A 24240-nucleotide genomic window follows, 5' to 3' on the forward strand; every position below is an offset into this window, starting at 1 on the left:
AGATTCACTGGTGATCCTACTGATGAAAGACACTTTGCAGGCAACCCTCTCTATTTTCCCACTTACCTCCTTCCAGGAGCATCATGAATCCTGTTGTTTGCCCAGTAACACATAGGCAGCACATGAAGATGGGATGTGGATAGATTGTCACTGTGTGCCATGCCATGACAGCAGGGGAAAAACTGAGGTTGAGTTAAAACAACTCTGATTTTCCAAGACCACTAGACTAACTGGTGGTTGGCCAAATTCTCCTTTTAGTATGTTATCACTAGCAGTGGCATTTTCCTTTAATTTCCAGGTAAAACTTTCCTTTTTTAAGTTCCCAGGTTATTTCTTGAATCAATCAATAGTATTTATTGATCGCTTACTATGTGCAGAGCATTATACTTGGGAAAGTACAATATAAAGAGTTGGTAGATACAGCCCGCGTTCACAGAGTTTACAGTCTAGATGGGAAGTCCACATCTGGCTTTGGGCATTCTTAATAGTCTTTCTCGGAGAGGCTTCTACACCTACTGATAACAGTATTAAGCGCTTACTGTGTTCAACCCTTGGCTGTTTTCTCCGCCATCCAGCCCCGCCCACCTCTTTAATACAGGTGCAAAGCTAGGCCACAACCAAGGAGTTACCTGCAATCACTGCAGCACCTCTGAAGAGTCAACATGATTCCAGACTCCTCCCAGACAAGGAGGGATTCTTGAAGAGATGGCAATAACATCTCATTATGCACCACTAAATACATTTTACTCTTGAAAATAAGCATCTACAAGAGGAAATGGATTGTTATCCCAACAATCCCATGTAGCTCCTCTGTGACCTTGGGCAAATCACTTCATTTTGCCTCTGCTATCTCATATGTGAAATGGGGATTCAGAGTCTGTTTTCCCTCTTATTTTAGCTGTGTGCCTTCATGACTTAGTGGAAAGAGCAAAGGTTTGGGAATCAGAGGTCATAGGTTTTAATCCCGGTTCTGCCACTTGTCAGCTGTGTGACTTTGGGCAAGTCGCTTAACTTCTCTGAGCCTTTGTTCCTTCATCTGTGAAATGGGGATTAAGATTGTGAGCCCCACTTGGGACAACCTGATTACCTTGTATCTACCCCAGCGCTTAGATCAGTGCTTTGTACATAGTAAGCATTTAACAAATACCATCATCATTATTATGTGAGAGAGGGTCTGTGTCTGATCCTTTCGGTACATAGAAAGATTTGAACAAATATCACAGTTATTACAGAAGCTGCGTGGCTTAGTGGCAAGAGCACGGGTTTGGGAGTCAGAGGTCATGGGTTTTAATCCCAGCTCTGCCACTTATCAGCTGTTTGACTTTAGGCAAGTCACAACTTCTCTCTGCCTCGGTTATCTCATCTGTCAAATGGGGATTAAGACTGTGAGCCCCACGTGGGATAATCTGATTACATTGTATCTATTCCAGTGCTTAGAATAGTGCTCGGCACATAGTAAGCAATTAACAAATACCATCATCATTATGACCTGGGGTAGATAAAATACAATTAGATTTTAGATAATCCCTATACCACATGCAGGTCACAGTCTAAGGGGGAGAAAACAGTGGGATTTAATTCCTATTTTTACCAAAGAGGAAACTGAGGCACAGAAAATTTAAGTGACTCACCCAAGGCCACCAACAAAGAAGTGGTAAGGTGAGGATTAGAACCCAGGTCCCATGTGCTCTTTCCACTAGTTCACACTCCTTATACACTTGCCATGTCTGATCTCTTTAATGAAGCATATGCCCAGCCTGGCCTTCACTCTTGTGGAAAAATTTGGCTTCAATGTAAGACATTTTCTCCTCAGACAGAGGAAGCTGACACAAATTTTTGGCTGCTCTCAGCAGTGAAGAGGTCAGTGCTGATAGGATCCTTGGTGACCTAAAGATCTAGGTCTAGCCCTTGAAATACAAAATATTTTGTGACCAAGTTTGCAGAACTGTCACAACCCAAACAATTTAGATAAATGCTCCTGTTTTGGCTTCGATTGCTGCATTAGTTCAGGCATTTTTCTCCCTTATTACCTAGAGAGTTGTGTAAAACCTTCTTGCGGTAGTTGAGTGTCTTTTGGACTGTTCTTAGGCAGAATAATAACATTAAATACAAACATTTTCAGAGACACAAGAGAGCTTCCCAGGTTAAGAATAAAATTTCAGCACTCACTCTGACACGAGATCTGTATTAGCACCTAGGTCCCCACTCCAGAAGGTACATTACTGTCAGAGCAGTAAGTTTGGCCCTATGACTTGGTCACAAGGCCAAGTGTTGTGTCTGTAGTTAAAAGCCCCGGTTCTATGTTCCCATACCCTCAGCACTGTACTCGTCTGCTCAACTGTATATATTTTCATTACCCTATTTATTTTGTTAATGAAATGCACATCGCCTTGATTCTATTTAGTTGCCACTGTTTTTACGAGATGTTCTTCCCCTTGACTCTATTTATTGCCATTGTTTTTCTATGTCTGTCTCCCCGGATTAGACTGTAAGCCCGTCAAAGGGCAGGGACTGTCTCTGTTTCCGACTTGTTCATTCCAAGCTCTTAGTACAGTGTTCTGCACATAGTAAGTGCTCAATAAATACTATTGAATGAATGGTACACTGGAGAATTTCATTCTTTTGATTTCATTTTGGACATGATATTCACCTTGACTGTAACTCTTATGCTTTCCATTTGCTAGCTAATGTTGAAATATAAATTTTTTTAAAAAAAAAAAAACAACAAAGGCATTAGGAAACACAGGAACATCAGTATAGCATGCAATAAATGGCTTAAATAATTTTTTTAAAAATCATAATGCTATGCTTTTCTTGCTATATCCTCAGAGGGAGAGGGTTCACTTTAAAGAGCCAAAAGATTATCTGGAAGCCTTTCCTTTGCAAACTTAATATGTACCCCTTCAGAAAAGAGGTAAGATTAGACTGTAAGCCCGTCAATGGGCAGGGACTGTATCTGTTGCCGATCTGTACATTCCAAGCGCTTAGTACAGTGTTCTGCGCATGGTAAACACTCAATAAATACTATTGAATGAATGAATGAGGGCCTGTGATACCTGTGTCTGTATATTCACACATTTACAAAGTCACTTAGCTCTTTACCTCCCGAGAATTGGGAAAGGACATGAGTGGATGCCTGCGACCCCCACCCCGAAACAGTTAGAACATCTGTTTCAAATTTGGTGTGCATATTCACAGGTTATCACAGAGGTCTACAGCAATCAACGAGAAGTGCCGATTTCCCATCAATACTAAAAATATCTACCCATGTCCAGGGAGTCTTTCAGAGACCACCCGGTGATAAAATGATTCTTTTTCAATGGAAAGTGCATCGTTGCATCCCATGTGCAGGTTAGACATCCTGACAGACTCCCAAGAGGAGATGGTTACAAAAACAAGTAAGTTTTAGCTCATGTGGAGCAGGTGATACCAAAACTAGCTGAGATTCCTCGGGCAGGAAACTGAAAGAGTTTCCAGTTAGAAATTTAAACTGTATGCTGGCAATACACACAAAACACACACAAAACCAAATCCCTCTGTTCTTCCTCCATTTGGTCAATTGGATATTTTCTGTCTATGACCTATGAAGACTTTACAGTGGGATTATGCTTTTACTATGTTTAAGATGAGACCTATTTTTGTGTGGCCAACTGATTTGAAAATTGCCTTTTAAAGGCATAAAATAGTTCCTTATGTTTTATCGGCGTACAAGGAATTAGAACTAATTGGGTGTTGGAGGTGGCTCAAGTAAGGCAGGGATACTAGGGAAAGAAAGGTAGAGCTAGAGTGGGGGAAGACTTGAAAAAATACTGGACAAAATATATGAATAGACTCAAAATAAGGCACGTTATCAAGCACGTTAAGGGTGAGGCAAGGGAGGATTAGGAATCAGGGCAGAGGTGAGACAGGAGACCAGCACTAAATCAATGGCACTTAACAAGTGCTTACTGTGTGCAGAACACTGTTCTAGGCAGTTGGGAGAGTGCAAAACAGAGAAACAGCATGGCTTAGTGGATAGGGCATGGGCCTGGGAGTCGGAAGGTCATGGGTTCTAATCCCAGATGCACCACTTGTCTGCTGTGTGTCTTAGGGCAAGTCACTTCACTCTCTAGGCTTCTGTTACCACTTCTGTAAAATGGGGATTGAGACAGTGAGGCCCATGTGGGTCCGGGACTGTGTTCAACTTGATTTGTTGAATCCACCACTGGCGCTTAGTACTGTGGCCGGCACATAGTAAGCGTTTAATACCAAGGCTATTATTATTCTTTACCCATAAGGAGCCCACAGTCCTGAGGGGAAATGAAGAATAATTAACAATAACAATAAGGATTCAGGAAAAATGGGGAGACAGTGACAGAAAGAATGACCCAAACGTTTTGTGCAGGGCTCTAAAATAAATACCACAGACAGAAAGGGGGGGGGGAGTAAATGCCAAGAGGAAGAAATAGGTACCCTACTCCTAAATTGCATTTCAAATGAAATGATTCCTTTTCAAATGCAAAGGAAGTTGGGAATGGGTTAACACATGTAAATTACTTTCACAGGTCACTAAGGAAAATCCAGCCCTTCTGTCACTAAACAGCAGTTGGGTAATTGGCCATTAAACTTTTTCATATTTAAACTACGTAGTACAGGCCCCTTATGTTGTGAGTCTCATGAATGAAAATATTCAGAAAAAACCAAAGTGACAAAAAATTCTGGAATAGGTCTGCACCCAGTGATACTGACTGAAATCAGTTCCTTCCAAACACCCCCAGTGAAGTTATGGTCAAAAATGCACAAAAGCCTTTTAGAACATCCTAAAAAGGAAGTTGCATAATAATAATGTTGGTATTTGTTAAACGCTTACTATGTGCAGAGCACTGTTCTAAGCGATGGGGTAGACACAGGGGAATCAGGTTGTCCCACGTGAGGCTCACAGTTAATCCCATTTTACCGACGAGGTAACTGAGGCCCAAAGAAGTCAAGTGACTTGCCCACAGTCACACAGCTGACAAGTGGCAGAGCCGGGAGTCGAACCCATGACCTCTGACTCCCAAGCCCAGGCTCTTTCCACTGAGTCACGGTGATAATAACGATGGTATTTGTTAAGCGTTTACTATGTGCAAAGCACTGTTCTAAACGCTGGGGGAATACAAGGTGACCAGGTTGTCCCACGTGGGGCTCACAGTCTTAATCCCCATTTTACAGATGAGGGAACGGAGGCCCAGGAAGTTAAGTGACCTGCCCAAAGTCACACAGCTGACAAGCGGCGGAGTCGGCATTAGAACCCAGGACCTCTGACTCCCAAGCCCGGGCTCTTTCCACTGAGCCACGCTGCTTGAAACACAGGCTAAGAATTCATGAACACCAGCCCACCCCTCCGCACCGTTACCACATGGTTACACTGGAGATTCTTGCCTGCTCTACTTTTTGGGTTCCTTTCTCACCAGGTTGGGATGTACTCAAGATGCCTTCTTGTGTTTGGTTAAGGAACAGGACTCCTCATTTCCAAGACAAAATGCTCCATTTCGAGTCAAGATAGAGGTTGGCGTGAGGAAAGACTCCAGATGTTTTGCCCTAGGATCTGTGGTGTGCTCTCTGCTCTGTGGCTCAGTGGAAAGAGCCCGGGCTTGGGAGTCAGAGGTCAAGGGTTCGAATTCCGGCTCTGCCACTTGTCAGCTGTGTGACTGTGGGCAAGTCACTTAACTTCTCTGTGCCTCAGTTACCTCATCTGTAAAATGGGGATTAACTGTGAGCCTCACGTAGGACAACCTGAATACCCTGTATCTACCCCAGCGCTTAGAACAGTGATCTGCACATAGTAAGCGCTTAACAAATGCCAACATTATTACTCTCCTATCTTTGGGCAGGGTGGTGGGGGGTGCAGGGGAAGGAAGCACTCTTTCTGGCTGTAGGGAACCTAGGCGTCTGACTCCACCTTTGGGGTTCGGCCTTAGTAGAACCAGCAAATGCAGGTTCCCTTCCTCAAAACAGAGGGATTAGGCACCCCCAGGTCCAGTACAGATAACTGAGCTTGTGGGCGTATACCTTACTGACCCTTAAAAAATACCCTCCACCCAAATTCAGCCAATTCCCAGTTCAGCCATCTAAAAGGTTTTCAAACATAATCAGAAACTATATTCCATCGCCGCCAAAGTGTCACACACTTTCTCTCTCTTCCCCTTCTTACCCACCACATGCAGACATTCAAAAAAAAAAAAAAAACACAAAACAATTGCCACTCACGAAAGCAGAGCCAAGGAAGGAGAGGAGGAGCAGCAGCAGCAGTTGAACAGGTGAAGAGAAAACCTGCTTCTCCTGTCACTATGCTCAACTGCCCGATCGTGCCTTCAGAATCACGAGGCTGTTTCTTTCAGAGCTTCCAACCTGCACTTCTGGGATTTAGCAGCAATGTCTCCAGCAGAGAGAGCCGTCTCTCTCCTCACCTGCCCAGCTGCTTCTTGCTGGGTGCCACCCCAGCCAATCCCGCTTCATCAGGACCTACAGCTGCTGATATTGCCGTAAGTGGCTGCTTCCTTGGGAAATCTTTTCTTTAAAGAACCGCTGAGAACTAATAAATCTCCATCTAAAAACTCTGTTCTAGACCCCATTCCCTCAGTTTTCCCATGAGAAGGGGATGGGACACATGATACACATCTTAAAAAATATAAAAAAATCAATATTTTATTAAATATATCACTTCTTTCTAAATCTCTCGGGTCCATCTCTGTGACGAGAGAACATTAATTGGAGAACTAGTGAAATCACAAATTCATGCCGTTCTCAAGTCTTGCACAAACCAAGCAGTTGTAAGACTATTTTTAGATCCGGGAATCAAGCTAATGAAGGGTATTTGTTTAGATTTGTTTCAATCGTGATATTTGAGTACTTATTTTTGTGCAGACCACTGTACTAAGGGATTGGGAGAGTTTAATAGAGTAGGAAGCCACTATATATTAGAAGTGAAAGCAGCGTGGCTCTGTGGAAAGAGCACGGGATTGAGAGTCAGAGGTCATAGGTTTGAATTCCGACTCTGCTGCTTGCCAGTTGTGTGACTGTGGGCAAGTCACTTAACCTCTCTGGGCTTCAGTTACCTCATCTGTAAAATGGGGATGAAGACTGTGCGCCTCATGTGGGATAACTTGATTACCCTGTAACTACCCCAGCGCTTAGAACAGTGCTCTGCACATAGTAAGCACTTAACAAATACCAAAATTATTATTATTAAGGGTTTGTAAACAAAATATTTTACTAAAGTGCTTGACCCAAGAATTTTTTTCCCTGAGCCAATACATTCAGAATTTCAATTAATCTTACCAAAACAGGAGCTAAGACTATTTTTAAAAAAGGTTTACTACTATTACCTAGTGAAATGAAAGCCTATCACAGGTGAGGGCTTTAATGAGTAAATGTTCGCACTCACTCCTGCTTGCTTTGAGCTTCAAATATTTACTTACTGAATGGTAATTGCAATTATAATAAGAATGTCCAATAAACAGTTTTTTAAAGGTTAAGCTTGAAGCAGGGAGAGAAAGTTAAATGTTGAGAGAATAACAAAAGCATCTAAATGTTACTGCTTCCTTACCTTACATTATAGAGTGCAAATACAGTCCTCTACAACAGCCATAGATTTTGGGAAACAGAGGAAACTGAAATTCAATGACGGCATCCCCATCTAGAATGAGAAGCAGCATGACTCAGTGGAAAGAGTCCAGGCGTGGGAGTCAGAGGTCATGGGTTACCCAGCGCTTAGAACAGTGCTCGGCACATAGTAAGCGCTTAACAAATACCAACAAGCGGGTTTTAATCCCAGCTCTGCCGCTTGTCAGCTGTGTGATTTTGGGTAAGGCACTTAGCTTCTCTGTGCCTTATTTACCTCATCTGTAAAATGGGGATTAAAACTGTCAGCGTGGCTCAGTGGAAAAAGCATGGGCTTTGGAGTCAGAGGTCATGAGTTCGAATCCCAGATCTGCCACTTGTCAGCTGTGTGACTGTGGGCAAGTCACTTAACTTCTCTGGGCCTCAGTGACCTCATCTGTAAAATGGGGATTAAGAGTGTGAGCCCCATGTGGGACAACCTGATTCCCCTGTGTCTCCCCCAGCGCTTAGAACAGTGCTCTGCACATACAACAAACCATTGCTGCAAAACAACAAATACCACCATTATTATTATTATTATTAATGTGAGTTCCTTGTGGGTAGAGAATGTGTCTACCAATTCTGTTGTACTGTACTCTCCCAAGGACCTAGTATAATGCTCTGTCCACTGTAAAGAGCTCAATAAATACAATTGATTGATTGGTATATTAAAGCCCAGTGAAGAAACAGGGGATTTAGGATCTCACAGTTAATCATCAGTACAAATGTCAGTCAATCGCATTTATTCATTAATTCATGCTTATTATTTCATGCATTCATTCATTCATTCAATCGCATTGATTAAGTGCTTGGGAGAGTACAATATAACAATAAACAGGCACATTCCCTGCCCACAACGAGCTGACAGTCTAGAGGGGGAGACAGACATTAGGGAGACAAACATTACTGTGTGTAGTGCACTGTACTAAGCACTTGGGAGAGTACAATTTAATGTGATTGTCCAATAATGTGTCAGGCGAATTGGGTCTGGGCCAGAACTATTGTAATTTTGACAGAGTTTTTCAAGGGAATGGTCTTCCAGCAGCATCCACGTGCAGGAGACACAGACTTTTTTTGGTGGGATTACAGTTGTTCTAGATGATGCTATGAGGGGAAAAGTAGTTTGGTGAGGAATTTGAGCTGTACCAGAAGGCTACCACTGCAAAAACATAATGTAAAAACCAAATGTTTCTGTCCTTTCACACTGTGGGAAAAAATCAAGAATCTGTGCTATTATATTCTGTGAGTCACAAAAGATCAAGGCCGTGATAGAAGATCAATGAATGATGAGCGTCAATTTTACCAAACAAATCACCTTCGAAGACTTTCTCACATGGGTCCTAGTGAAGGCACCAAAATTTTCCAGATACCTGTCCGCAGAATCCTGAAGAGTATGGAATAGGCTTACGTATCAAGTTGAGAGTCAGAAAAATGCATTTGCTAAGGTGATGGGGCAATCTGTAACTCAAAAACATGAATACACATTTCCAATTCTACATTTCTGTGGCGTTATTTTGTCAGCTTTTGAAAAACTGAACACGATTTCAAATATGGATCTACGCTGGTGTGGCCCTAGACCCCTTTCCAAGCTAGCCTAGATGAAGCAGTGTGGCTCAGTGGAAAGACCCTGGGCTTGGGAGTCAGAGGTTGTGGGTTCTAATTCTACTTCTGCCACTTAGCTGTGTGACTTTGGGCAAGTCACTTAACTTCTCTAGGCCTCAGTTCCCTCGTCTGTAAAATGGGGATGAAGTCTGTGAGCCCTACGTGAGACACCCTGTTTAACTTGTACTATCCCAGCGCTTAGAACAGTGCTTTGCACATAGTAAGCACATAACAAATCCCTTCATTATTATCATTATTATTTTTATTATGATAGGAGGATATTCCCAGGCTGAAGAATATGACTTCCTAGCTCTCTAGTAGAATGAATTCATTTTATTTCTAGGCTCAAGTTAAAAATAACAACAAAAATGCTTAAAAATAAAACCAAACAGAACGAATGATATTTATTGAGTGCTTACTTGGTGCCAAACACTGGAGTGGATACAGTACAATTGGATAGTCTCCATCCCACATGAGGTTCACAGTCTAGAGGGTGGACGGGCATTTAACCCCCATTTGGCAGCCGAGGAAACTGAGGCATAGAGAGGTTAAGCAACTTGCCCAAGGTCATACAGCAGGCAGGTAGCAGAGCCGGAATTAGAACCAGGTCTCCTGATTCCCATGTCTGTGCGTTTTTCCCAATAGGCACACTGATTCTCCAAGTATGGTCTAATGGCTAGAACACGGGCCTGGGAGTCAGAGGACCCGAGTTTAATCCCGGCTCTGCCGCTTGTCTGCTGTGTTACTTTGGGCAAGTTGCTTCACTTCTCTGGGCCTCAGCTACCTCATCTGTAAAATGGGTTGAAGACTGTGAGCCCTAGGTGGGGCAGGGACTGTGTCCAACCTGATTAGCTTGTAACTACCCCAGCGCTTAGAAAAGTGCTTGACACATAGCAAGGGCTTAACAAATACCATCATTATAATTATCATTATTAATAACAATAACAAACACCACAAATAAAGCAAGTCATGATTGGCAGGTTTCCTCCTCCTATCTCAGATTTCAGCAGAGAGAGGTCCATCCTGAGTCACAGGTTGCCAGATCGAAAAGAAGGTTGTGGAGTCCATCTGGGTCTTCATTTTGTTAACAAGTCCTGACACTTCAGTCAGCTAACAAAAGGGAGATTTGCCTTTTTGGTTGATTCAGCACCGCATGGTTGGAAAATGAGAGGTTGGGTCTGTGCCAACAAAAGTTTGGTCCAATATTGTAGCGTGGTCCGTACCCCCTGGGTAGACCAGATATCTGCCTGACTGATAGCTGTTGCCAAGAGGTGTTATTGGTCTGCAGCGCCGCCCCCCCCCCCCCGCCACCTCTGCCTGAACTTTGGCCCTTAAGGGAACAGTGCAGTCTATTGGAAAGAGCACAAGCATTGGAGCCAAGAGGCCTGGTTATAGATTTGGTTCTACCACTTGGCTGCTGTATGACCTTAGGAAAGTCAATTAGCTTCACTTCACCCCTTGAGACCATTTGCCCATGTCCTTCCTCCGGTCTGGAACTCTCTCCCTCCTAGTTATTAACAAACACCACTCTCTCCCTCCTTGTATCCGACAGACCGCTGCTCTAGCCGTCTTCAAATCTTATTCAAATCACATCTCCCCCAAGGGGCCTTTCCTGATTCAACCCTCACTTCCCCTACTCGCTCCCCCTCTGCATCACCTATGCACTTGGATCTGTATCCCTTAAACACTTGTTATTCACTCCAGTCTCTCAACACTTATCTATGTACATCTCTTTATCCTCTCCAATTCCCCTCTGCCTAATATATTTTAATGTCTATCTCTCACTTAATTCTCCTTGTGGGGTTGCTCCTGTCCACTAATTCTACCGCATTGTACTTTCCCAAACCCTTAGCGCACCGTTCGGCACCCAGTAAGTACCACTGATCATTTGATTTTCTGTGTCTGAGTTTACTCATCTGTAAATGGTGATGAGAGATCCATTCTTCTCCCTCCCCTTTAGGCTGTGAGCCCCATGTGAGGTAGGAACTGTGTCCAATGTGATTATCTTGCCTATACCTCAAAGTTAAGGAAGGCACTTAATAAAGAGTATTCAGATCCCTGGGATGTCAATCAGAATGGCAGACAGTACTGGGGGCTTCCATGCTGTCCATCAGGAGGTTGCACTGATGTCAGCATCCTGAGGTGGCTCCGTAAGTGGGGGGCTCGTGGAACCCATCTCCCAGAGTCCTAGGATTGGCTTGCGTGATGCAATCTCGTCAGCACTAGGTTGGCCGGGTGGAATGTGACCCAGATGGAATTCTTTCCTAAGAAAAATGATCTTCAAAAAACATGCTTGACCCAAATGGATGTGTGCAGAAAGCTTCATAATGAGGTGCCATTAATGGAGACGGCAGTCTGCCGGACACCGTGATGGATGAATGTAGTGGATGAATCTAGGTGCGATCGGAGGGAAGAACAATAGAGGTCGATTTAGGAAATGAACATGGCGCTTACTTCTTTACCCTACCTCCTGGTGAGCCCCATGTGGACTGTCTTGCTAAAGTTAAGGAGTTAAAGTTTTGTTGTTTTTTTTTTTTCTATTTGCAAATCATGTGTTTGTAAATAATAAACGTCCTCAGATTAAAAAAAAAGTGAACTTGTCAAACAGATGCCACTTGGAAGCTTTACTAGTGTTTCTTATTTGTTTACAGCCTCTGAGTTCCCTAAAACATCACTAAACTCAGGAAAATAAGGCTTTATTTTGCTTTTAGAACATTAATTCACCGGAAGTGATAATTAAGATTAGTTTTAATGGCTTCAGCTTAATTCTTTTTGGGAAAGCAGCTTCGAGTACAACGCTAATGATAAATAAAGCATTTTGCACGCTAGTACAAAGGAGTTTCCTGCTTGGGGAAAGAGACTAAAGCATCCAGAAAAGATGATCTTTTCTGTTATGATAGGAGACATTAAAAAGAGATAAAAAGAACTTGCCATTTAAGTTACTCGGCAACACATTATATGGAACTCAGTGATAAATGGGAATTCACTTTATTGTTTTTAACAAGTACTAAAAGCAGAAATATAAAACACCCAGCTAAATAATCAGCTGCTTTCTTAAATACACAAGATAACCATTTACTTCAAATGCACCCTAAAGAGCTATAAAGTGTCAAACTGAACCAAAGAAAGAAGTAAAACTTGACGTTTTAGGTATAGAATTTGGAGTTCCAATTATCGGCATTGTTACAATTGATGTAGAAGACGATCCCAGGTTCCCCATTATCGAAATTCAGGTTTTGATTGGCTCGATTCTTTAATTGCCAAGTGGTGAAACAGTCAAGCTTAGATCACCAAGTGGATGGAAAATAAAATGCCAGTGATGTGGACCGTCCAAAGCCTTAGCTGGAGAGAAGTTTGACTCTTCTCCCGGAGGACAAAATCCACTGAGGTCCAGGAGCTGGAAGGTTGAATGAGCAGAGGTACAGCAAGGCAAATGGCAATCAAAGTCTCAAATGAAAAGCATTCGGACTGTCGCTATCCCAAGGCACACATCACATTTTCTCAATGCCAACATGGACACAGTTCTTTTCTTTTTTCCCAGGATGTTTCCTAGTATGATGTAATTGTCCAGGTGGTAATTCACCTGCTGCCTAAATTTTCTAAACTGCCTTTTCACCCATGAGACCACAGGGATGTTGGGATTTTAACACAGAACCCCCAAACCTGTCAATTTAACCAACGGCCTTATCTTTGAAGACATCACTTCCCCTGCTCCAAAGTCCTACAGATTGTGATTTGAATAGAACATTAAATAGAAAGTGTTAGGTTCGAGAAATGTCTTAAGGACAGAACCTAGTGATAGTAGTAATAGTATTTATTCAGTGCTTGTTGTGTGTAGACCATCCTATCAGCAGCTGGGAAATGGTACACAGGTGGGGATTAGACAGAGACCTTGGCTTCAAGGGGCTCGAGATGACATTTTCACCCTCCATTTTCATGGGACAGTCCCTGGAACTCCTTGCCAGCCACTCCTCGGGTCACCCTGGAGCTCCCATCCTAATCAGCCTGGCACCGCCCCAGCAGGAAGAACAGAAACAGCCATAGAGACTTCCCCAAATTCATTCATTCATTCATTCAATCGTATTTATTGAGCACTTATTGTGTGCAGAGCACTGTAAGTACAGTTCAGCAATAAAGAAAGTACAGTTCAGCAATAAAGAGAGGCGATCCCTGCCCACAATGGGCTTACAGGCTAGAAAGTCTTTGGAAAGTCTGTGGTGACTACTGCTGGAACAGTCACTTTGGCCAACAGTTGTGAATCTGGACTCTGAAAGTCTGAAAATCTGCTCCTCTAGCCTCAATATTCTACATGTGTGTGTGTGTGTCCTTTGCCTTTTGCATTGTTTGTGTTTTATTTCATCTCTCCTCCTATGTTTGTCTCTAGTCCCTCTTCCCGCCTAATATTCTTAGACAAGTGGAACCTCTTTGGGGCCGGCATCTGTTTCTAATTCCTAACCACTGATTCTTCCCCAGTGTTTAGCCCAGCACTCTACACAAATGTGCTCAATAAATACTGTGATTACTTCTCCTCTCCTCCTCCTCTTCTTCCTACTCTAAAAGCGGTTCTGCCACTTGCCTGCTGTAACACCTTGGGCAAGTAAGTGAACTTCTCTGCATCTGTATACTCATCTGCAAAATGGAAGTTGCTGTTCTCCTTCTCCCTTAGACTGTGAGTGCTATGTGACAAAGGCGCTCTGTCCAACCTGCTTATATTGCGTATGCCCTAGTACTTAGTACAGTGTTTGGCAAACAGTAAGTGCTCAACGAGTATCACAGTGATCGATATCGTTGTTGGTGGTGTTAACATTAGTATTACTATCAAAATTGATTCTCAAGAATGATTCCTATACAGCTGTAGGAAGAGTTGAGATTTTTGCTTGCTCTTCTCCTTTGTCTGGAGTCATCATGGGTGAATCTAACTCACTTTTTGGATTAACCTCTACTCCACCATTAACGGGATTTCATATGAATGCCAAGGTATTCTAAGTGGCATACTCCCACCGCCACACAAATGCCCAAATCCCAAAGACAATCGATTCCTAAATGCACCACCCTGAAAAACATAATCCAATCGGGACTTGTCTTCTGTGTCAAAGTTCCTGTTCCAAGTTAGTTTCTTTAACAAGAGCTGTTTAACATCATTTAGGACAAAGCGAGAAATTCTCATCACCATGATTTGCGATAGGAGAGATTTTCTGATCTATGGCATAAAAAAATCATGGAGCAACATTACATTTCTTATAAGCGTGTTCAGTTACAAAGTGCTCTATCTCTATAGAGCTCCACAGCTAAATGAGCAGCACATCTCTAAACAGAGATGCTCAGACACCCCGGAGGCCAGCCTCATCAGCAAGAGAGCCAATAACTTGAGCCATCTGCTTGGATAGGACTTCAGTTTAAGGGTAAAAGGGTGGTGGAATCCTCTGGTCAAGTAGGATAAGCACTTCAGCTGTTTCCTTTTGAAGTAGCGGTGATGGTTTACACAGACCCATCCACACGCTCTCACCTGAGGCCCTGTCATCAGCGGGAAATACGCGTGAGATGGCCGTTTGGGGTTAAGGATAGAATTTAGGGCCACAGGTCAAGAGTATCTCCATACGTCTTTCGCAGTGACAGACACTGTCATCCCTAAATGGAGGAGGGTCTGTAAAACATACCCTAAGCATTGCTCACCTCACCAAACTCCAAACTGGTCACCAGAGGATCACCCCTGGCCAACTATTTTCTTGGGGTGCAGTAACAAAGGCAAAACCCACGACAGCAATATGGAGAGAGTTTGCCTCCTCGAACAAAGATAAGGAGGTCAAGTGTCCAGCTCGAAAACAGAGACAGGCCCTGTATGCAGCAAGGATCTATCCTTGCGTGTCAAACTCGCACCGGTGACTCCGCACCGACTTTTAACAACGTCTTTTTGAAAATGAAAACATCAATATAGATATATTGCTTTATAACCAAGAATACATAAGTTTAGATGGATCTATGCTATACGTAACTCTGTAAAAGCCACATACAGTGTGGAAACGGCTAATTTATGGTAGGCTCTGTGCAATTTATCAGATATGGCACACACACACACATTTTCTCTCTCGCAATTGGCATGCAACTGAAAGTACTTGGAGCTCAGATTTACAGCATTCAAACTGCTTCCCCAATCCAAGAAATCGGTCTGTGCTCTGACCATACTTGGTGCTGATTATTCAGGACTGAGTGTACTGTGTATAATTTGATCATTTAAAGGGCCTTTGTTACGGACTCCAGGCAAAATGGTTGTTAACGTCAAAATGGTGTGTGTGTGTGTGTTGGCGGGGCCAGGGCGGACTCCCTTCTGAGTCGTCATTTCAGGATCAATGACCAATTAATTTTTCAAATTAATCACTATGCGATTTGGACCCTCATGCGATGTTTTCTTAGAGAAGATAACTTGGCAGATCATCTCGACACAGAATAGTTCCTAAACTGCTACACCACAGAGGCTGCCTAAGTGGAATCAGATTGTGGAATGGAAAGAGGAACTCGCAGAAGGCCGTACACTGCCCCTAGAGCGGAGAATTTCCTACCAATCATGTGGATTGTGACCTATCCTGTGGTTGGAAAGCAAATACAGAAAGATCTGCTTGATGATGAAAATCTGGGCACACACTGAAACCAAGACACCCTGAAAATCCAGGCCTCTGCATTCCACATTTAGGCAGGTGGAAGTCTGGGGCCGGAGTGGAGGGGAAACTGCCTAATTCAGGCAAGAAGAAGCCGACAGTCACCTTGATGATCTGGGTATCTTAGGCTAAAGCAAGTTTCCTTTGGATTCGTTACTTGTTTGTTTACCTAGAAATCCAAGGCTGTGAAGATCTGAACCGAGGTCGAGGTCAAACCTGCTATTCAAGCAGCTCCTTTGAAGAAGTACCGCATGCAACTCCTTCTCTTAGCCTGTCAGTGTGATGAGCCCTAATATGCTGCTGAAAAGGATTGCCCATGTGGACCGATTTTCTCCATGCATAATCTGTGTGGGGGGGGGGGGTGTCTGCGGTTGGGGGGGCAAGGAGGAAGAAAGTGGAATACTGCACAAACTATTAGCTGAGATAGCAAATGATCCAGAACCCCAGAATAAACTAAGAGGGAGCAGCCATTCTTCACTGAAACTATTAACTGAAACATCATAAATGATGTTTGAGTGCAACTTAAATTTAATTAAGGGAAGACCTTCAATGCAGTTCATCAAAGCCCCAAGAGAAAGGGAAGGTCAGATGTCAGTCATAAGTCTATAGAGCTCTTTTATCCCACCTTTAAAATGACAAAGTAGGTAGCTTAAACTCTAAAATGAACACCCGAAAAAAAAAATGAAAATCATTTACTCTTTTATTTTTGCAGGTTTAATAAAAGAAAATACATCTCAGTAATTCTGTAAAAACGGAATCAAAGTATCTAAAAATAGAAAACCATCTAAGTACAGTACAGATTCAGGTTCGGGAACAACAAAAAAAAGTTTGCATAATACAACAGATGCCCCCACCAAATGCAATCTTGTGACTAGCCCCCTGTCTTCTCTCCAAGAACAGTCTGGGCAAGAAGATAGATGAATAAATACTGCTAGATCCATTCGAGGTAATTAATCTCTTAATTCGTGGGTGTTTTATGGTAGGTACTGTCTTAGTGATCTATTTACCTTTCTTTAAAAAATGTTCTACTTCACTACTATTTAAAGACATGCAAGATTCCACGGGACACGTTTGGCAACCTGCATGGATACATTCATTTAGCTTTAGGCGTATTGGTGTTCTGTGGTTTTTGTTTTTTTGTTGTTGTTGTTGTTGTTGTTGTTGTTTTTTAAATATGGGTGGGCGGGAGAGGGAGGATTGGTGTACGGATGTCTGTGGTGAGAAGCAGCGTGGTTTAGTGGCAAAAGCAGGGGTTTGGGAGTCAGAAGTCGTGGGTTCTAATCCCGGCTCCACCCACCACTCGTCAGATGTGTGACTTTGGACAAGTCACTTTCCTTCTCTGTGCCTCAGTTACCCCATCTGGAAAATGGGGATTAAGATGGTGAGTCCCACGGGGGACAACCTGATGACCTTGCCTCCACCCCAGCGCTTAGAACAGTGACCTAAGCGCTTAACAAATACCATCATTATTTATTACATCTAGTTAAGAGAGTAGCACCTGGTTCAGTTCATTTATAAGTGCATCGCCTGCTGTGTAAACAAGATGCCAAACCTGTTGAAGCATGCCGGATTATTCAGTACCCCCCTGCCCCCTTTGATAAACCAGATGATGTTTAAGCGACACTAAAGAGGTGGCCTGAAAGGTACTTAAATTTGGCAACTGACAAGTCCACCCCTAAGCCTAAAAATGGCACACTTTAGCAGGCAATTGGCCTGTGGGTCCAGACTACCCAAATGACGCGTCTAGTGATGGCTCCACGATATTAGCTAGCACTGGGCACCGGCACTGTCCTTTCCAGGCTGTTTGCTGGTGATCTTTTTACGGCTTTCTAGCTAAATACCTGCTGCCCTTAATTTACATAGGGGTTACGAGGAGGGCTCTTCCGAACCCTTCCGGGATTCTAACCAGCATTACGATGTATCTGAACTGGCCCCCTAACAACGGTGATGCAGAAGAGCGTGCATTGTCAACTTTCTCAAGAGATTTGCCAAGAAACCGATGAGAACGGTGGGTAGAAACTCATCCCGTATTACACTCGGGGCTTCAGAAAATCAAGTTCCAGTGTCAAAATTGGCTAAGGAGTGAATCCCAAGCCTCTTTTTTTCGCCCGTTTGTGACCATTTAATTGGAAAGGGGTCCCTCCCCCGCCCCTCCCCAGACTTCTTTTGAGGGTCGGATCAGCATGATCCTGTGATGATTCTGTGCTCATCGCCAAGGATACATCGTCGAGTGCTTATCTGTCCCCAGTATCTCCTAGTGAGATCGTTTCAATCATTTAGCGAGTAAGATAGAATCGATAACCTTTTTCTAACGGTATCCCCACCCAAGTCCCTAATTGCCCAAGAACTTGTTTCTTTAGCCTACAGAGGTCTCGGCTTCCACACTTCACATGCACACACCACCTTTTGAGAGGAAAAAAAAGTATATGACTTAACAACTTTACATCTCTCTGTGGGGCGTGGGTTCTGATAGCAGGGGATATTTGGGATTTTATTAACCTGGGCCGCTGTAAGCGTCGTCACGGTCGGCGCTTAGAACAGTGCTTGGCACAGAGTAAGCGCTTAACAAGTATCATCATCTCCATCATCCCTCAAGTTTGGTGGGGGGGGGGGGGGAGGGGAGGGGGTTTCCCCTTTTCTCCCCAATCCTTCTGCTTGTTTAAGAAACTTTGGTGGCTAACAGGCTGTAAACTTTCTGAATACTACCTATCACACAGGCAACCCTTCCAGAGCTAAAGAGAATGTTTACCTCCGGACATATATATTGCAACCTTTCTGCAGTCCCCCCCGAAACAAATCTGTCCACAAGGTTATAAAGCAGGGCTACTCTCAGGAAGGCATAAAATGTGCTCTCAAACAGTGCATCAATCACAAAACTTGGGTGCGTGCGTATGTGTGTTTGTGCGTGGGTGTGTGTTTGCGCGTGGCTCAGCTGAAATACGAAATGGGCTCAGGCCATTTGGCTGCACTTTTAAAGTTTTAAGACTGCACACGCAGAATGCCAATGCCAGTTGCAGATCTTACAAGTCTAGTGTTTGCAAAAAGGAGTCTTGTCCCGCATCTGCATACTAATAACAGAGCCAAGAAAGCATTTTTTTGGGGGGGGGGGGCGGGGGTGTCCAAGGGGGAGGAATTTGGGGGGGCTTCACACTCGGGACTGCCTCTGCAATGGAGTAGCATCTGTTTCTCCGCCAAATCTGGCCTGATGGCTAATGTGGTTAAAACTTCAAAGGTGCCCAATGTGCAGAGACCGGACTGGTATTTTCTTTTCACCTATCTAGCCAGCGGCACTCATCTCACCCACGTGGTGGCCCGGAGAAAACAATCTCGCAAACTCAACGATGGCAAGGAACGTATCTACCTTCGTCCCTTCGTGTGTGCGTATGGGGGGGGGGGGGGGGTGAGGGGGGGAGGGAGGGGAAGAGGCTAAAACAAAGCAAGATATGAAAGGAAACTGCCATTTGTCCTATCAAGTGCAAACACCCTGGCGGTCCTCGGCATCCCTCGAATGACTCTCTGAATCTGGCTGGTAACTTTCAACCCGGGACGATGCGCGCTGCGTCTAGGTCCTAGTCTTGGCGAAGGGTGTTTTTAATTAGGCCCATGTTCCTGTGTGGCATCCCCGTCTGATGAAGAGGAGGGGGGAGTTGTCAACCGGCGAGGGGGCAGACCCAGCCAGCCGCGCCCACATCCCCACTCAGATCCACACCCACGCAAAGGCCCCCTCGCCTCCCCGCCCGCATAGAGCCTCACGGAGCGAGAGCCAGAGCCAGAGAGCCACACACAGACAGACCCACAGAGCTACAGAGTGCCACACTGAGCCACGGACAGCCGCAGAGAGCCGCAGAGAGTCCCAGAGAGCCCCCGACAGCCCGGCAGAGCCATAGAGAGCCGCCCAGAGTCACAGAGAGCCACACAGAGACAGAGCCACAGAGGTCCACACACAGAGCCATAGACAGAGCCCCAGACAGCCCCAGACAGACACGCAGAGCCACAGAGGGCCACACACAGAGACAGAGCCACAGAGGTCCACACACAGAGCCATAGACAGAGCCCCAGACAGCCCCAGACAGACACGCAGAGCCACAGAGGGCCACACAGAGACAGATAGAGCCCCAGAGGTCCACACACAGACAGAGCCATAGACAGAGCCCCAGACAGACACGCAGAGCCACAGAGGGCCACACACAGAGACAGAGCCCCAGAGGTCCACACACAGACAGAGCCATAGACAGAGCCCCAGACAGCCCCAGGCAGACACGCAGAGCCACAGAGGGCCACACACAGAGACAGAGCCCCAGAGGTCCACACACAGACAGAGCCATAGACAGAGCCCCAGACAGCCCCAGACAGACACGCAGAGCCACAGAGGGCCAGACAGAGAGCCACAGACAGCCACAGAGGGCGAGACAGAGAGCCACAGACAGCCACAGAGGGCCACACACAGACAGAGCCACAGTCAGAGCTACAGAGAGGCCTAGACAGACACACAGAGCCCCAGAGGGCCACACACAGAGCCATAGAGCCACAGAAGGCCGCACACAGAGTCACAGAGAGCCCCAGACAGCCCCAGACGGACCGCACCCAGAGTGACAGAGAGCCACACACAGCGAGCCAGAGAGAGAGAGAGCTACAGAGAGCCCCAGACAGACAGACAGACAGACAGACAGCGAGCGACAGACAGAGCCACCGACGGCCACAGAGAGCCAGCCCCAGCCAGAGAGAGAGAGAGAGAGAGAAGAGGTCTAGAAGTCCGTTGGTGCGCGGGGCCCGCGACGGGTCCCGTGCCCCGTCACCGTCCGTCCCGTCCGCCCCCCTCCCCTCCCCCGAAGGGTCCCCGGCCCCCTCCGCCTCCCGCCCCCCCCCCCCCCCGCGGGTCCCCCCGCGCCCCCCGGTGTCGCTCACCTGTTTCCCGTACTTGCCGGCCTGGCAGCCGTAGTCGGAGCAGCGGTCGGAGCCGAGGGAGACGTCGTCGCCGGCGCCGACGAAGGTGTTGGCGGGCGGCAGGTCCTGGACGGCCTGGTGCTTGTCGGCGGCGGGCGGGGAGTGCGGGTGCAGGCGCACGGTGGGCAGCGGGGAGCCGGAGCGGTAGTGGCGGGCCAGGTCGGGGCTGGCCGGGCCGCCGTTGACGGCTCGGTAGCGGGCGGGGCCCAGCGGGTCGGGCCCGTCGGGCGTCCGGGCGTCGGGGCCGCCGTCCAGGAAGGACCGGCCGCCGGGCTTGGCCGCCTCCACCGTGACGATGCTGCTGTAGAGGGGCCTGGGGGCGGCGGGCTGGGCCTGGGCCTGGGCGCCGGCCCTCCGCTCCTTCTTGCCGGCCTTGCGGGGCTTGTCCTGCGCCGGCGTCGGGGCGAAGAAGTCGTCGCGGTCCTTCTTGCCGGGCTCGTAGCCCCGCGGGCCGCGGCGGCGGCGGCGGCGGCAGCAGCAGCGGGCCAGCACGGCGGCCAGCAGCAGCAGCAGCACGGCGGCCGCCCCCGCCGCCGCCCCGACGGCCACCCCCAGCCGCCGGCCGCCGGGCTCGTAGGCCGGGTCGCCGGCCACGTCCTGGGCCAGCGGGGTGCGCAGGCTGCGGGCCACCTGCGCCTCGACGGCCGAGGCGTTGGCCAGGCTCTCGTTGACGAAGACGTGCACCAGGGCGGTGGTGGAGCGCGGCGGGCGGCCGCCGTCGTCGACGCGGACCACCAGGCGGTGGAGGCCGCGGTGTCGCGGGGCCAGCGGGGCCACCAGCGACACGGCCCCGCTGTCGGCGTCGACGGCGAAGAGGCCGAAGGGGTTGCCGCCCACCAGGCCGAAGCGCAGCTGGGCGTTGGCCCCGGCGTCGCCGTCGGCCGCCCTGACGGTGGCCACCACGGTGCGGGCCTGGCTGGCCGGGGGCAGCAGGGCCACCGAGCCGTTGTCCGGGGCGCTGACGGCCGGCGCGTTGTCGTTCTCGTCCATGACCAGCAGCGACACGGTGGCCGTGGCCGAGCGCGGCGGGTCGCCCCCGTCGACGGCGCGGACGGCGAAGGCGTAGGCCGCCTGGCGCTCCCGGTCGAAGGCGGCCGTGGAGTAGATGGTGCCGGTGGCGTTGTCCACCGAGAAGGCGGCCGCCGCCGCCGCGCCCTCGACGGCCAGGCGCAGCTCGGCGTTGGGGCCCTGGTCGGCGTCCAGCACGGTGACCATGCCCACCGGGCTGCCCGGGGGCAGGTTCTCCTTGACGTAGAAGGTGAAGACGTCCTGCAGGAAGCGCGGGTCGTTGTCGTTGCGGTCGGCCACCCGCACCAGCACGGTGGCCGTGCCCTGCAGCGGCGGGCTGCCCTTGTCGCGGGCCGTGACCCGCAGCTGGTAGCGGGCCGTGCGCTCCCGGTCCAGCGGCTGGCGGGCCACGATGGCCCCCGTGTCCGGGTCCACGGCGAAGGGCCCGCCGGCCGGCTCCAGCGAGTAGGCCAGCTCGGCGTTGCGGCCGCTGTCGGCGTCGGTGGCGGCCACCGTGGCCACCCGCTGGCCCGGGGCGTTGTTCTCCGCCACCGACACCTCGGCCAGCGGCCGGGCGAAGACGGGCGGGTTGTCGTTGGCGTCGGCCACCCGCACCAGCAGCGAGTTGTTGCTCGACAGGCTGGGGCTGCCCGAGTCGACGGCCACGATGACCACGCGGTGCTCGCGGGCCGCCTCGAAGTCCAGCGGCGCCGAGGTGTGCAGGAAGAACTTGCGGCGGTTCTGCTCGCCCTCCGACTCGCCGGCCGGCTTCAGCTGGAAGGGCACGTCGCCCACCACGGTGCAGGTCACCGCGCCGTTCTCGCCCTGGTCGCGGTCCGACACCTGCACCAGGGCCACCGGCGTGTCCACCAGCACGTCCTCGCCCACCAGGGCCACGCCGTCGCGCAGGGGGATGCGGCCGATCTTGCGGATGTCGATGGCCGGCACGTTGTCGTTCTCGTCGCGCACGGCCAGCAGCACGGTGGCCCGGTCGCTGCGGGCCGGCTGGCCGCGGTCGCGGGCCGTCACCCCGAAGCGCAGCTGGCTCACCTCCTCGCGGTCGATGCGGTGCAGGACGCTCAGCCAGCCCGTCGCCTCGTCCAGCCGCAGCAGCCGCCGCACCGCCTCGGTGGCCGCCCCGAACACGTACTCGATCTGCCCGTTCACGCCCGCGTCCAGGTCGGAGGCCCGCAGCTGCAGGATGGGCGTCCCGGGGCTGCTGTTCTCCGCCAGCTCGGCCTCGTACACGGCGCGCTCGAAGCGGGGGCTGTTGTCGTTCACGTCGGTGATCAGCACCCGCAGCAGGGCCTGCGACGAGCGGGCCGGACGGCCGCCGTCCCGCACCCGCAGGGTCAGCTCGTAGGCGTCGCGCCGCTCGCGGTCCAGCGGGCCCTTGACGATCAGCTGCGGCTGCTTGTCGCCGTCGGGGGTGTCGGCCACCTGCAGCTCGAAGACGCCCGCCTCGCCCGCCCCGGCGGGGTCGCCGTCGGACGGGCGCGCCGGCCCGGGCCCGGCGGGGGCCTGGGCCTCGTCCGGGCCCCCCGACGGCGGCGGCGGCGGCGACGAGGACAGCGAGGAGGACGACGAGGACAGCGAGGACGACGACGAGGACGACAGCGAGGACGACGACGAGGACAACGAGGGCGAGGACGACCGCGACGACGACCAGGACGACGACCAGGACGACGACCCCGACGACGACCCCGACGACGACCCCGACGACGAACCCCCCCGACGGCCGCCCCCGCCCGGCTCCTGCAGCAGCTCGTAGCGCTCGATGCCGTTGCGCCCAAAGTCGCGGTCCGTCGCGGTGGGCAGCAGGTACAGCGTGCCCACCGGCCGGTTCTCCTCCACCGTCAGCGTCAGGACCGGCGACGGGAAGGTGGGCGTGTTGTCGTTGATGTCCAGCACCACCACCCGGCCCTCGAACAGGTCCACCCAGCTCTGCGACGGCCCGATGACGCTCACCTCGAAGTCCAGGAAGCACTCGTTCTCGTCGAAGATCATCTGGCACTGGGGCAGCTTCTCCCGGTCCAGCCGCCGCTCGCCCGTGCTCAGCTCGCCCGTCAGGTTGTCGATCTTCAGGTACTCGCCGCCCGACTCCAGGCTGAAGGTCACCTCCCCGGACCCCGTCACGATGCCCAGGTCGGCCGCCACGTTGCCGATGCGCTGGTCCGGGGGCCCCTCCTCCGACAGCCGGTAGCGGAGCAGCTGCTTGGCCCCCGCCGGCCACGGGCTGGGCCACGGGCACAGCCACAGCCACAGCCACAGTCCCGGACACGGTCCCGGCCACCGACCCAGCCCCCACCCCCACCCCGACCCCCACCCCGACCCCGACCCCGTCCTCCCCATCGTCTCCCGGCCCCGACGGCTCCGGACGCTCCTTCCCACGCCGCTCCCCTTCCCTCTCCCT

General features: G+C 49.3%; 1 protein-coding gene across 1 annotated transcript in view; it reads right to left on the minus strand.

Moving 5' to 3' along the window:
* Positions 1-24125, minus strand: part of PCDH7 (protocadherin 7) — a gene marked incomplete at its 5' end in the record, with an annotated part of 396951 nt that extends 372826 nt beyond the window's left edge. Inside the window, 2 exons of the mRNA XM_029083190.1 lie at positions 20781-23383; positions 23516-24125. Of these exons, the coding sequence (XP_028939023.1) occupies positions 20781-23383; positions 23516-24125 (3213 nt within the window). The remainder of the gene's footprint in view (positions 1-20780; positions 23384-23515) is intronic.
* Between the last annotated feature and the right edge of the window lie 115 nt (positions 24126-24240).

Source organism: Ornithorhynchus anatinus, chromosome 18, assembly GCF_004115215.2.
Source record: "Ornithorhynchus anatinus isolate Pmale09 chromosome 18, mOrnAna1.pri.v4, whole genome shotgun sequence".
Taxonomy (NCBI): Eukaryota; Metazoa; Chordata; class Mammalia; order Monotremata; family Ornithorhynchidae; genus Ornithorhynchus; species Ornithorhynchus anatinus.